Source organism: Engraulis encrasicolus, chromosome 20 (genome assembly GCF_034702125.1).
Source record: "Engraulis encrasicolus isolate BLACKSEA-1 chromosome 20, IST_EnEncr_1.0, whole genome shotgun sequence".
Lineage (NCBI taxonomy): Eukaryota > Metazoa > Chordata > Actinopteri > Clupeiformes > Engraulidae > Engraulis > Engraulis encrasicolus.
In genome coordinates, this window is record NC_085876.1 from 18,754,014 (window position 1) to 18,769,013 (window position 15,000).

General features: G+C 45.6%; 1 protein-coding gene across 1 annotated transcript in view; it reads left to right on the forward strand.

Moving 5' to 3' along the window:
- Positions 1-6,976: 6,976 nt before the first annotated feature.
- The window catches only part of LOC134436382 (collagen alpha-1(XI) chain-like), an 85,886-nt gene continuing 77,862 nt past the window's right edge, over positions 6,977-15,000 (forward strand). Inside the window, exons 1-2 of the mRNA XM_063185568.1 lie at positions 6,977-7,247; positions 7,381-7,524. Of these exons, the coding sequence (XP_063041638.1) occupies positions 7,410-7,524 (115 nt within the window). The 5' untranslated portion in view covers positions 6,977-7,247; positions 7,381-7,409. The remainder of the gene's footprint in view (positions 7,248-7,380; positions 7,525-15,000) is intronic.

Sequence of the window (15,000 nt, forward strand, 5' to 3'; positions counted from 1 at the left end):
TGTATGTCCAGGGTGGGTGGTTGGAGCTTCTTGAGTTTGGGTTGGAAGCAGGGAAAGACACAACACAGATGCTATGGCTGCTGACTGGGGTGTGTCTTAAAAGGAAGAACCTTGAAGACAGGTTTTCTCCTGACTCCCGATGCGTGCGGATGTGTGTGTGTGTGTGTGTGTGTGTGTGTGTGTGTGTGTGTGTGTGTGCGTGTGCGTGTGCGTGTGCGTGTGTGCGTGTGCGTGTGCGTGTGTTTGAATTCCAGCAGGTTTTTGAGGGTCAAGGCTAGCGCGTGAGGTTCTCCTTGACTAGTCAAATGTATTACAAGATCCTGGGGCGTTTTTCAAGGGAAGAGACCACAGTCTGGGTGTTCTTCTCAGTTCTGATGCATGTTTTGAGGCAGCTGTTGATTGGTTTGGAGGGTAAGGCCAGGGTTTGGGATGGGAGTCTAACAGAATGGGAGATCTTTGACTGAGCACAAACTGTTGTTGGGCAGCCATGGTGTAATGGTTAGGGAGTTGGACTGTAGATCACAGGATTGCAGATTCGAATCCCACCCTTACCTCTCCCTACACCTGCATCCATGGCTGAAGTGCCCTTGAGCAAGGCACCTAACCCCACATTGCTCCAGAGACTGTAACCAATACCCTGCAATATAAGTCGCTTTGGATGAAAACACGTCAGCTAAGAGTAATGCAATACAGTAGTGAGGGTCTATCTCACCACAAGATTTGGCACAGGTGCCCCGTGTGTCTGGGCTTTCTCTGGTTACTGGTGTATGTTTTAATTGTTATTGGTTTTGGAAGGTAAGGTCAGGACTTGGGATGGAGCTTTTCACCAGAGACATCTGCTGCTGGGGATATAGATCACAGGCTTGCAGGTTCAAACCCCACCCTTACCAGCACCTTCACCCATGGCTGAAGTGCCCTTGAGCAAGGCACCTAACCCCACATTGCTCCAGTACCTGTAACCAATACCCTGTAGCTAAATAACTGTACGTCTGTAATGTAATGTAATGTAAATGAATGTAATGTTATAGTGTATATGCCAGTCCAAATCTAGGCCATGTTTTTTTCCAGGGGAGAAGAGCGTTGAGTAATGTTTGATGTGTTCTTATTCACTGGAAAGGAGAGGCTGAATCACACTGTAGCTTAGTTTTCAAGACTTGTTGTTTTGTGCAAACACCCGAAAAACGTTACGGTGTTGCTACACCGTCTTCAGAGGATATTTGAATTAAAAAAAAAAAAATCATTTCAAGGCCCTCATGGAATATCTTCAGGGCCCGCCAGTGGGCCCCGGCCCCATAGTTTGAGAATCCCTCCTCTATGCCACTGTCAGTGGAGAGAGACCACAGGTCTACCATAGACTGTGATTATGTTTCAATATGGAAACGCGGCCCAGCCAAAAGTGGGTGACTTGGGGCAGCCCAAAACACCAGCGAGGAGCAAAAATCTCTTCTGTCCTCTGTCCTTTCATTTCCTGTGCTCCTTTCTTCTCCTTCTTCTCTTTCTCCAGTCCTCTATTGTCATAATTTTTGTTTGCACACACAGAACTGAGATCTGCCACAGAAGAAAAAAAAAGCCTACATTTGACCCATGGGTGAGATATGTGTTGTTGAATGCGAAAATAAACCCTCTAAATTTGTCTCTGTAATTGTTTCTTTTTTCATGGCCAATTTGAAGGGAAAATAGTTGTTAACTTGCACAGTGGCATGCACTTGGCACTTGCATAGCTGTGCGCTTGCATGAGAAACAATGCAATGACTTGCTCTGGTTGGTGTGAAGCTGAAATTAAGCAGAGGTATGCATGTCAATGTTTTTTTTTATTGAAAGTATCTGAATATGTACAAAATTGAAAGTATGTATTTTTAAATAGTATACTGTATTCTGCCCTACAAAGGCAAAGTGAAGTAACTACATGTTTCATCAAAATTGAGTTTAGACTGAAAATGGTCTTAATAAAACCTCCTTTATCTCGTGACAAAGCCTTGTGGTCCAATTCTGTTCCGTTTTACAGATATTGCTGTGTCAAATTTGCAGTAGCTACAATATCCAACCAAATTCCAATACTTTGAAGGTTTTTATCTCAGTTTCAGTGTTGCCGTAGTTACTGCACTTTTCCTTTGAAGGGCAGTATTGGTAACCGTCCTTAAGCAACACCCCCCCCCCCACCCCAAAGCATCCCTATACCACCCCCCACATCCTCCCCCCTCCATTATGTTGAGCACAAGATAAGAGTATGACATACAGAGATGTAGCCAGAGGGTTTCTTAAATATTTCTTGAGGATTTTAAAAATGATTTTTCAGATAGGACAGTGAGGCAGAAAGCGAAGTGGGAGAGAGAGAGTCAGGGAAGGATCGGGAAATGACCCGGGCCGGGAATCGAACCCGGGTCGCCCGAATAGCAGTCCAGTGCCCAGCCGGCAAGGCTGGGCCTTAAGCCAGAGTTGTGTGTAGGGACATTTCTCTCGATGTATGTGGGGCAATGACTGGCGGTATAGGTGGCCAGTCATTTGCACGTGATGATTTGGCCTTTCTCCGGGACAGCCTTATGAGCAGCCCTTCCCCTCTGTAGTTAAAGGGCCGTGGCAGAGCTCGCTGTTTGAACTGTAGCAGTCAAGCAGACTTAAGTGAAGGTCTGGGCTGCTTAAAGCAAATGCAATTGTAGGCTACCGTACGTAGCGTATCTATGTATGGTACAGACCAGGGGCCAAAAAAAAGAGGGGGGCAAAAAATACCACAGGCTAGCTAGGTAGGTCTTTTTTGCCCTTTTTTTCATGCCAGAATCAAAGACCAAAATAGAGTGAAATGAGAGGGCCAGAGGGAGGGAACATCAGAGAGATTGCTCTTAATTATTGCCTGCCTGCCTGCCTGCCTACCGGGCGGCATGTGCATTGACGGTCAGAGCAGGTGGCTTGATGCCAGCTATACTGTGCCCTGCGCCCGCCACCATTGACGTCTATGAGCTTGGCATACGCAAGCTGGTTAAAGTACCGGTAGGTAGTCCATCTTTCTCTAACATACAGTAATATTCTCTTAACCCAGTAAGACACAGCCCCTGTTATAAACGAACTGTTACCAGAATGGTGAAGGAACAAGTCGTAATGTATTACTAAAGGCCCTGTGTGCTGTCATAGTGGTGCAGTACTATGGTAGTAATGTTTTTTGTCAGTGACTATTACAGCGTTCCACTGCTGGAACAGTGTGTGTTAATGGGCTACCAACACGAGACCAGTGTTGTACCTTGACAATGAACTATAAAACGTTATTACAGGCTCAAAGCCCACAAGGAATACTTAACATACACACATAATAATGATGTGAAAGCCGTGAAAACCCATTGGGAAACTCCAACTCCCATTGTCATTGTGACACATAGCACTCCACAGCACACAACGAAATTGCATTTATGCCTCACCTATGCAAGGGGGCAGCCCTCAATGGCGCTGCTAGGGAGCAGTGCGGCGGGACCGATACCATGCTCAGGGTATCTCAGTCATGGAGGAGGATGGGGTAGAGCACTGGTTGATTACTCCCCCCACCAACCTGGCGGGTCGGTAGTCGAACTGGCAACTTTTGGGCCACAAGTCTGACGCCTTAACCGCTTACCCAATACTGCCCATGATGGCACTCATACCCGTGTTCCCAGATCATAGACATGTACCTAACAGAGCTATGACTTGGATCTACTGATGGTGCAATAAGCTCATTTGTAGAGAGGTCCAGCCTGCTCATAAACTTAAAGGTGAGATTTGTCAATAGTGCTATGAATGAAGTTAGCCTAGTTTGCAAACAACCCACTTGCTCTAGTAATTCTTGGTTTCTTCAGGAGAATCTGGAGAGTGGACAGTCATTGTAAGCTACAGTATGTTAAGCTTGAGCAAGCTCTCCCTCTTGTATCTAACTCAGAGTGGAGCTGTGTGTGTAGAGAGGGAAGCAGTACGTCTGAAACAGGTTAACTTTAACATCTGTAATGCAGTGATGGAATAGTCTGATCCAGTGATTCTCAAACTGTTGGCCAGGGTCCACTGGTGGGCCATGAAGGTATTCCCAGTGGGCCCTGAAATCATTTTCTAAAAATCAATAATGACTGTATATTTGTGAGTTTGTTGTTGTTGCTGTTGACTATTTGAGTTTTATTGCTTATTGGATCAGAGGTGGGCCCCAAACCTGTGTGAAAATTTCCAGTGAGCCCCAAGATGGAAAAGGTTGGGGACCCCTGGTCTAATCAGCATGTTGGCTTGGACACATATCACTCTCCTCTGTCTGCTCATGTCAGTGTCATCCTCTAGCGTATTTGTTAGGATGTACCCCAGATATTTTCTTATTACAAATCATTACCATACTCTTTTTTAGCATTATGTTGAATATCAAACTCTACCCCGTAGCCAGAACAGATATTGAGGAGCTGTTGGAACCCACTGCATTATAGGAGATATAATGATATGGTCATCTGCATGTAAGAAATGAGCCAAACTGATTGTCATGGGAAGTTATGCACTTTCTCTGTCAAGTATTAAACTTTCACTTTCACTTTTTGTCACGTTCGCTCAAACTATTTTGACTGAAAAGCCTCGGCTACCGGATCCTGGATCCTGGAACCGGATCCGGATCCTGTGAAAAATCCTATTATCCTGCCGGATCCGGAACCGGATCTTGGATCCTGTGTATCTCTAATATATATATATATTTTTTTTTTAGGGGCTAAATTTTGACAGGACAGTCGAAGATGGTGACAGGAAGCAAATGGGACAGAGACAGGGGAGGATCAGGAAATGATCCCGGCCGGACTCGAGCCGGGGTCCCCGCGGATGGGCATGCAAGCCCAAATGTGGGGGGGCTTAGCGCGCTGCGCCACAGCGCCCCCATAGGTGTATAGTTATCGATACTACCAACCTCACCAGGCTTACCTTTGATAAATGGAACAAGAATGACTGACATCATGGAATCAGGCAGTATGTATTGCCATGACACACCAAATCAGAGGATCCAGCAGTACTGCCTGGGGCCAGCTAGTTTTAAGGGGAGTGTACCTATGTTCCCCAAGTCCTATGTTCCACGCTCTTTGTGTAGGATTGGGGAACTTTGGACCCTTTTTCTAAAAAAAGATTACTCAGCTCACATTTGAGTTTTCTTTTACTTCAGACATGTGCATGTGTGTCTGTGTAACGGAGGCTAACTAGCACAGAGTTGGCGTGGAACGTTGGTAAACCTCCCTCCGATAGCCTCATAGAGTCTCGTGCCGTTGGGCCGAGAGACTAGTCTCTTGGCCCAGCGGTATCGTACTGTGTCTCCCATTGCCGAACCGTTGTAGTTGATGAGGATGCAGGTTCGATCCCCGAGGGGGGTGAACAAGTGCAAGATGACCTCCGTCACATCTGCACATGTACATGTCTGAAGTAAAAGAAAAACTCAAATATGATTTAAACAGTTAGACATAATGAACATTATACATATAGAGTGCTCAGCTGTAATGTTGTCTATGCCACAGGCTTTTCTGTCTGCTAGTTTTTCATGAACTAGTTTATAATTTTGGTGAACGTGAACTGAATGCTCACTTTTTACTGCCTGATGAGCGGACTATGAACACGTTCATTCTCATTCGGGTGCCTCCAAACTAACTACATGCATGCGCCTTTGTTTAATAGGGTGCCACATTCCCTTAGTGTTCAGGTGAACACAGCCAAATACAGTGCAAAGAGGCCCAATAATGACATTTAAGACATAGGCCTACAGTAGCCTTTATTGTCACTGTCCTGATAAAAATAATTGTTATTTGTGGTGTTATATAGGCTTTGCCAATGATACTGAGCAACATAGCTCACAGCAATCTCTTGCAAAATTGAAATTTCAAATTGAATTGAATTTGAAATACATGTATGTGAACTGAGTTTTGAACTACTTCCTGTAGGAAATGACTGCCGCGGCCCCCCATATTCCTCTAGAACTCCTCACTGAAAATATGATTCAAAAGATCAGAGTTATGGGGGCGCTGTGGCGCAGCGCGCTAAGCCCCCCACATTTGGGCTTGAATGCCCACGGGGACCCCGGTTCGAGTCCGGCCGGGGTCATTTCCCGATCCCACCCCGTCTCTCTGTCCCACTCGCTTTCTGTCACCATCTCAGACTGTCCTATCAAATAAAGGCATAAAAGCCCCTAAAAATTAAAAAAAAAAAAAAAAAAAGATCAGAGTTATCCCTTGAAAGTCGGATAATATTATTTTGTTTAGAACTACTTGAATGTATCCTTTTCATTGGGGAAATGTCAGAAAAGCTAACACCACTAACTACTGGTTTCTTTTCAGTTTGCACTTGTTTTTGTCTGTGAGGGAGGATGCTGCCTGCAGACTGAAATCAGGGCATCTCATTGTTTACCTTCCAGGTTATTGCACCTGACGGTCTGCGGCAAGTGGGACTAGAAAATTAGCGGGCTGGGTGGGCTGGGCAAAAGGAGAGCAGAGGGGACTGGGTGGGCGCGGTTTCACGCTACGGCTAACGGAGAATGCATTCTTTCACTTGATTGGTCGCAGTACATTCCTTCAGAATTCCTGAGACCCACCGGTCCCACAAGGTTCAACTGTCTTATCGGAGATAAATACGAATACAGATGCGTTATTAGGCCATGTAGTGGACATCCTATCGCTCCAAGCCCATAAGTCCAGCGTGGGCTTGCCATATGAGCACCCTAGGGAGCGAGATGTACCTGAAATAGCTAGAAATATCTCTGGAAGTCTGAATGGTACCGATGAAAAACAATGTCCATTTAACTTAAATCATACATCTTCTCCATGGACTCGCTGTTACCCAAAATAAAAACAGAAGTTGGCCGGGCGATTAAGGTCGTCTGATGATAGTTTTCCATAAAGAGTGCTTTCTATATCATTGTCCGCACCTTAACTCATTTGCACACGCAGTAGCTACGTGTACCACGGGCGTATTCACGCACAGCACAGCCTCTCTCCCTCCCTCTCCCTCCACTGAGACTCTCTCATTCACTCTCTCTCTCTCCACGCACACACACGCTCCCTCACTTTTCGTGGGAGAAAGTTGGAAGGGGGAGAGCGAAAGAGAGAGAAAGGGGGAGAGAGTGATTTCAAGTCTCTCTCTGCTCTCTCCGCTTTCGGCACTCATATTATCTGTGCTGTCTCAATGGGGCTTTAGCGTTAAGGAATCAAGTAAAAAAACAATATTTATTTCCCTACATCCCTTTTAGTATTTAAGTTTTTGTACAGGTAGATAGGTAACTTATTCAAGACAAGGTGGGTGTGAAGTACTAGTGGCCATCTCTTAAGGCGTGCCATTTTTCCTTTTCGCCTCACAGAAAGTTCAGTCTGCCAACTGGCTTTCTGTGAGAGACGACAACTTCTAATCCAATACTGTCCTGCGTTGTAGTCGAAGCAACCCGTCAGACCACCCTCACTATGGATATCGGAGAATGGATGTTTCGGAAGAAGCAGAGACCGTGGCGCATGGATCTCTCGCTCGCCTTGGTGACTTTGACTCTCGCCTTGTTCCAAGCCCCTTTGGCGCAAGCAGGTAAGATCGCCCTTTCTTTTGATTTGGACCGTGGAATTATTTGCTGTTCTTGCTGTTGGAATGTGTGTCTGAATTTGCCCAGTTGTGAGAAAGCAGGCTGTCTGTTATGAGTTAATTGTCGTGCGCTACTGTGACAATTGATATGCGTTTTTACGCACAGCCGTACCTACCCGTATGGCCATTCTGAAGGAGCGCCTGTTCGAGGGGATGCAAACCGTTACTTTGAGGGTCTTAATGGAAGTTTTATATTAAAGTTTGTGAGACATGTATGTTTCTTAGCGATGATATTGTGCTTCGCTTACAGGTGCCAGTGTGCATATTGGCTGTTGACATTCAAATGCAGGTGACACCTGATGTTTATGCTATATAATCTGTATGACGGTTTGGAGTTGACATTGGTTAGTAATTAAAGGTTTATTTGACCTTTTAACAATACATTTGGACATGTCACTGCCTATGTGCTAAGATATGACGAGGTTGCACAACAGTAAGGTGCTATCCCAGACGGGGCTATAGGGTAGGACGGTGCATTTTTACTGCCAAGGTTCCCATCAGAGTGAGCTATGGTGAGCTGGCATCAGAGCTGTCGCAGGTCTTTAGTGATCACCACCAGCCTCCTGCCCCTCACAGACGGAAAGCGGAATTGCAGGAGAAAGACTGAGAATTTCCTCTGAAAAACTTAACTTTTTATTTTATTTTATTTTATTTAAACTCATTACAGGCACAGCATTTCACCCCCACAAGTTTCCTTATGGAGCATGATTAAATCGATTAACTACATTATGGTTACTTTTTTTCGAGTGTGGATTCTATTTCAATATTTTCTCTGATGATGGTTTGGGATGGATGATTCATTTAGCTTAGATATTTTAGGTGACAACTTAGCAGATCTTCCAATATATATTTTTTATTTTATAGCCTATGCAACGATCATATTTGTTCTTTTTCAGTTTCAGCATCGGACCTCAACTTTTATGTGCCTTTTTATTCAGTTTTTCTTAAATATTGTTATTCAAGGTTAAGTTTGACAAAAAAATCAATGGATATTCTTACAAACCTTCGGACACGCTTTTCAATATTGCACATTTGAATCCGTTCTTTTAACACCTAGGCATTAACGCTTCAGTTAACGACTTTTGTGTATTTAGCTGGTAACGTTTACCTTGCAAAGGTTTATCTAACAAATTGTGCGCTCTCGCTGTGCTCCTTGGCACTAGGTCTAATTTCAGATTGCATGGGGAGATTGCGCCTTCCCTCGTCCGACTCCTGTGTGTATTTTGGAGGAAGTCTGAATATTTTCTCGTTTTATGAATAGCTTATTATACAGCTTCTGTTAGAGCGAGCCCCAGAGTGAGTGAGCGAGCGAGACAGTGAATGTGCCTCTGTGTCTCTGTACGCTGGCTCGGTACAGTTATGTTTGTGCAAATGCGGGTGTGGAGACCGATGGGGATTTTTTTTTTTCAGGCTGCGCGTCAGGCCGCTGAATGTGCACCCTGTGTGTGTGTGGGTTTGACACCTTGGCTTGAAAAGTTGCGCATCGACCCCGCAGATGTGCGCCACTGAAATGGAATATCGAAATGAATCCAGCAGTTTGACATAGTTCTGCCCCAGAAGCCTATAGCGCCCCCCACCTCCCTCCCCCGCGTCCGCACTGTTTGAGAAAGTGCGTGCGTGTTTGCTTGAGAGTGCGCGTCCACCGAGCCTGCCCGGGGCGCACTGCTATTGCAGGCACCCTGCAGTGAGTCCGCATGGGCTATACCTGGATCGAAAGCCCCTTTTCACATCCGCGAAGACTATAATGCATGCATTCTACTTTTATAAAATAATCGCAAAACAAAGCAGCGTGTCTAGAATGGAAATGAATGCGCGTTTCTGTGATGGAAGAATGTAGGCGGGATGGGGGGATATTTGTTTAACATGGATGTTCCTTCACCTCATTTCAAAGCCACTGCTGTCAAAGAACAGCCTGTCTGGGGCACGCTAAGCCAAACATACCCACTCCCTCTCTCTCTTGCGCTTACCCCTTCTTTCCCCTGCGCCCTCACCGGAGGAGTGAATGGAGGCTCTGTGCGCGGGAGGAAATGCCCGGGATACTCAACAACGGGGTGTGCACGTGAGGTTGACACTGCACCTCTCTTCCTCAACAGGGTGTCACCTGTTGTTAGTTACATACGTTTTCCTCCCGGGGCGACCGTTCCGTGGCTTTCCAGCAGTTCTTTTGTTCATTCTTGAAGTTTAGCCATACCTCCCGCTAGCCATGTCATGAAAAGGTAGGCCCCTTCCTCTATGTTGGGTGTCCATCTCCTCTCCTCCCCCCGTGCATCCATCCATCCACCCCTCCCTTCCTCCCTCCTTTTCTCATTTCCTCTCAGTCAGTAGTTAAGCCGGCGCTGATCAACTTCGCTCGGCTAAATTCTGAGTATGATTGTTTAGCCTGTCCGCTCTCCGTTTAGGCCTCTACCAGCTATTGGGTACATTGCTGCTGCTGCTCGAACGTCTGATCCTACCTGGTCAAAAGCCCCACATACGGTAGTGCGCCTACCTAGTGTGTGTGTGTGTGTGTGTGTGTGTGTGTGTGTGTGTGTGTGTGTGTGTGTGTGTGTGTGTGTGTGTGTGTGTGTGTGCGTGCGCGCGCGCGTGCGTGTGTGTGTGTGTATGGGCTTGTGTCCGGTGTCATGCGTGTGTACATAGGCTCATTATGAACCACCTTCACCTCCATTTGACCCGCGATGTCTGTAGACCAGACGACTGTAGTAAATCTGTTGTCATGACTGATCCCACACGATTCACAGGCAGCCACCACACTTGAAACATGAAATAGCCTACCCATCTGTGTGTGAGGTCGCCAGATTTAAAAAAAAGTCCTCAAACATTTCGGATGGCTTTAATAGCGCCCTTCTGTGGCGAAGTATGGACATGACAAGACACACTTGACAGCCAGCATTTCTCAAAACCTAGTGCAGTGCACTTCCAAGTGTATCAGCCTAATTAGTCACGCCCAGTGATTGGATACTTTTTGGTGAACTCTACGGAATATCCAATCACTGGGTGTGACTAATAAACAGTATCCAATCACTGGGCGTGACTAATTAGGCTGATACACTTGGAAGTGCACTGCACTAGGTTTTGAGAAATGCCCAGATTCTAGTGGATAACCAGTACAACCTGATTACTTTTGGTGATTTGAGGTTACTTACTGACTTACTGCCTTTTTTAGACTGAATGCGATCTAGCAGGAGTGTCTGCTGCCAGTGTCTGCTGCCAGCGTCTGCTCCTGACAGCATTCCAGTTCCTCTCCTCGTCTGCTAGTTTTACTTTGAAACAGGAAGTGGTGGAGGGATGTTTCAGCATGTTTGTTGCATTTATGTTAAAAAATAGATCCTGTGGATGACTCCTCCAGACAGCATGCGCGGGGACTGCCGACTATACATAGCGTTAGAGTGCATGCAATGTAATCTATTCTCCAAACAACTGAATACGCTGGGAAAAGAGTGTTATAAAAGAGCAGTTTTAAGCCACATAAAAAAAGAATACATAATTGCTGTGGCTGTCAATGTGTTCATGCTTCCTTCTAAAGATACAGTGTGAGGCCAGTCTGTATTCCAGAGGCCTGAAATCAAGTCAGTTTTCACCAACACCTCCCAGACACCCTGCTTATTACAAGCCAGACAGAATTAGCTCGAAATGGCTTTTTATGTATGGAATTAGACCCACTTTAGAGGGGCCCCAATGCCATTATAGTACACCTCTACTGAGCTGAAATCATAGTCTTACTGCACTGCACAGGGCGCCCATACACTACTCCCACCCCCTCCCCACCCTCCGCTCTCTACCTGCCCATGTTGGGCATCAAAGGTGCGTCTCTGTCTCTCTCTGAAAAGGTGCAGGGACAGATAATGACTTCACGGGCGCCTGGCCCCCCTTCTATGAGCATGGATAGTTAACAAAACAAAACAAAATCAGGCTTATGGACCCTAGTATATTGTTGGGGGGGTTGGGGGTTTGTCTCCCAGGAAAATGTGAAAATACAGTTGTAAAAGTATGATTTTACTGCAGTATTAACATGGAAATATTGAGGCTTGGGCTTCATCAGGGCCTCCTTGACTCTTGGGGCCCCTGGGCCTGGGCCCGGTATGCACGTGCAGCCAGTAACCCATCCTTGAAAGGTAGTGCTGGATAATTTCACTGCAGGGGATTTTCCCTAACCCTCCCCTCAAAGGCAGGTAGTCGTGATTACAGTGTTAGTGACTGTAGAGTCTTCTCCTCCCCTGCGTAGCCTCCTTCACTCTCTCTCTCTCTGATATTTACGCCAGTCTCCTCAACACCTGTACTCAGACAGACGCACATAAATCTGGAGAGATAAATGCTTTCAGGTGTCACTTATTGTCTGCTGTCTTGTTTGGTGTCATCTCACCTCGTTCAACAGTTTCAAAGAAGCACTGAGAGTAAAAGGGATGAAATAGATGCTCAAACCAGTCTGTCTAAAGGGTCTTGCTCTCAGAGTAAGCATTGAGTCCTTTTTTTCTAACTTTATGTGGTTTTAATTCAAAGTCCACAATAATACATTTCTTAGTTGCAGGGCAGGCCTTCATCATCATACCACACAAACCCCTGGACAGTGTTTTCAGGGAACCTATTGTAAAAATGTCCAAATATTGTTATTTTTTTCGTAGTCATCTAAGTTTCCAGAGTTGCATTTAAGTACTATTTGAGTTATGAGTAAACAAAGGGTTCCCCGGCCTAATACACACAAAATTGGCAGCACATTTTTTGACAAATATATTATTTCCACTTGTTGTACACAGAAACCAGCTGTTAAACCGGAGTAGCAGTAGCAGTAGCAGTAGAGTAGAGTCTGAGAAGATTGTTAGGGCTTTAAGGGGCACTTTTGAGGGCTGCCTCTCCCCTCGCAATGGTCGGATAAAGCCACAAGGATGTTAACTCCGGCTATATTTACAGACGTCGGTGTGTATAAAGCAGGAGGGAGCTGTGCTGTGGAGGCACCATACCACTGCCGCCCGCCGCCAGTGCCGGTTTAAGCTTAAAGTCTTTTTAGCCTCGTACACACACACACACACAGTGGCGTTTCAGAGAAGTCTTTTTAGCCTAGTGCACACACACACACACACACACACACACACACACACACACACACACACACACACACACACACACACACACACACACACACACACACACACACACACACACACACACACACACACACACACACACACACACACAGTGGCGCTTCAGAGAGGCCACTGTGGTCAAAGCATCTACACTCCTCTCCGCTCCTCTCCCTCCATTCCTCCATCCCCTCATCCCTCAGTCTGTCCCTCCCTCCCTGAGAGGGTTTTGCCTCCCTGCAATTGCACTGGCCAGACTGACTCACACCACACCACGTGCAGTGGCACACACACACACACACACACACACACACACACACACACACACACACACACACACACACACACACACACACACACACACACACACACACACACACACACACACACACACACACACACACACACACACACACACACACCACTGTGCCCTACAAGGGCAAAGTGCAATAACTACGCCAACATTGAAACTGAGGAAAATGCCTGCAATTCCTTGGTGTTATGTTGGATATTGTACAGTTGTTCCTGCAAGTGGGCCATAGCAATATCTCAAAAACAGGACACATTTGGACCATAAGGCTTTGTCACAAAATAAAGGTGGTGTAATTACAACCATTTTTGGTAAATTTTGACAAATTATGTAGTTAACTGCGCAGTGCCACTTTGTCTTTGTCGGGCACCACTGTCCCTGGCACAGAGTAAATATGGGTATTAATGGTGATTCAATTGCAGTACATCTTAGTAAACCAGACAGAAAGAATATGTTTTTTTTGTATCTGGATGGTTGGTCTAGCCCTGCACCATTGGAAAAAAATGATAACCGGGCCATGAATATGGCTTGACTCTGTCCTGTATTTTAATTTCAAGCCATTGGGATTGATTTAGCATGATAATTTTTGCCTATGGGGCAAGCCCAGACTATACATTTCATATTATATCATACTCACTCTGACTTGCCAGGCTAAGAACACCAAGAAAAATGTTGAAAATGAACTTGAACGTTTTTCCAGGAGTGTCGCTTGTCTCTTGTTGAGCATTTGCTGATTCGAAGATATGCACATTATTTAAGTTGCATACAATGTAGTAGTTCTACACAGGTGTGATGTTGGAGAAGAAGTCTTGAATCTCTGTGAAGCAAAACCTTGCACTCAACAGGCCATGAACCATCAGGAACATCAAGAATGTAAAAGGAAACGGTTGATTTAAATGCCTCCAATGAAAAATCCAAACATTTACGTTATTTCAAAGCACCATGAAATGAACTCCTAACATGCACTTGTTGCCTGTCTGTGGAAAAAAAAGCCCTTCGGCAGTCTGCAAAAGATGTGAATGATCGCTTCCATATAAAATACTTTTGCAAAGCGGAGACTTTCATAGGCCATCATTATAGCCGGGGAGGTTATGATCGCTTTTCTATGTGCAAATGCGGAGCATTATACATACATCATAAATATAGAGGAAGATGATGCAAATTACAGGCTGCACTCACGACTCTGCATACACGCCTAACTACTGCGGTCGTCTGTGGAGAGAGAGAGAGAGAGAGAGAGAGAGAGAGAGAGAGAGAGAGAGAGAGAGAGAGAGAGAGAGAGAGAGAGGGAGAGAGAGGGAGAGGAGAGAGAGAGGGAGAGGGAGGGAGAGAGGTAATCGAGGGCACACAGCATTAGACTCTGTCTGATCATGCCTCTCCAAAGCCACTCTCCTTGTCTGAAAGCCTTCGTCCTTGTCGTATTTTGCTGTCATCCATGATGTCTTATGGTCTATCTATGCTCTTCTCTTCTCTTCTCTTCTCTTCTCTTCTCTTCTCTTCTCTTCTCTCTCTCTCTCTCTCTCTCTCTCTCTCTCTCTCTCTCTCTCTCTCTCTCTCTCTCTCCCTCTCTATCTTGTGATGTGTCTGTCAGCACTTCTCTCTGTTCCCTGTTTACCTCCCCCCTCTCTCTTATTACCTGTCTGCCTTGTCTTTTTCTCTGGCTGTCTTTCACTCAGTCTGTATACCTGAGTCTCTCTTTGATTCTCTCTCTCTCTCTCTCTCTCTCTCTCTCTCTCTCTCTCTCTCTCTCTCTCTCTCTCTCTCTCTCTCTCTCTCTCACTCTCTCTCTCTCTCTCTCTCTCTCTCTCTCTCTCTCTCTCTCTCTCTCTCTCTCTCTCTTTCTCTCTCTCTCTTACACACACGCACACACACACACACACATACACACACACATACAGCACAACATATACACAGCACAGTACGGCACGACACAACACAGCACAGCACAGCACAACACATACACATACACATACACATACACATACACATACACATACACATACACATACACATACACATACACATACACATGCACAT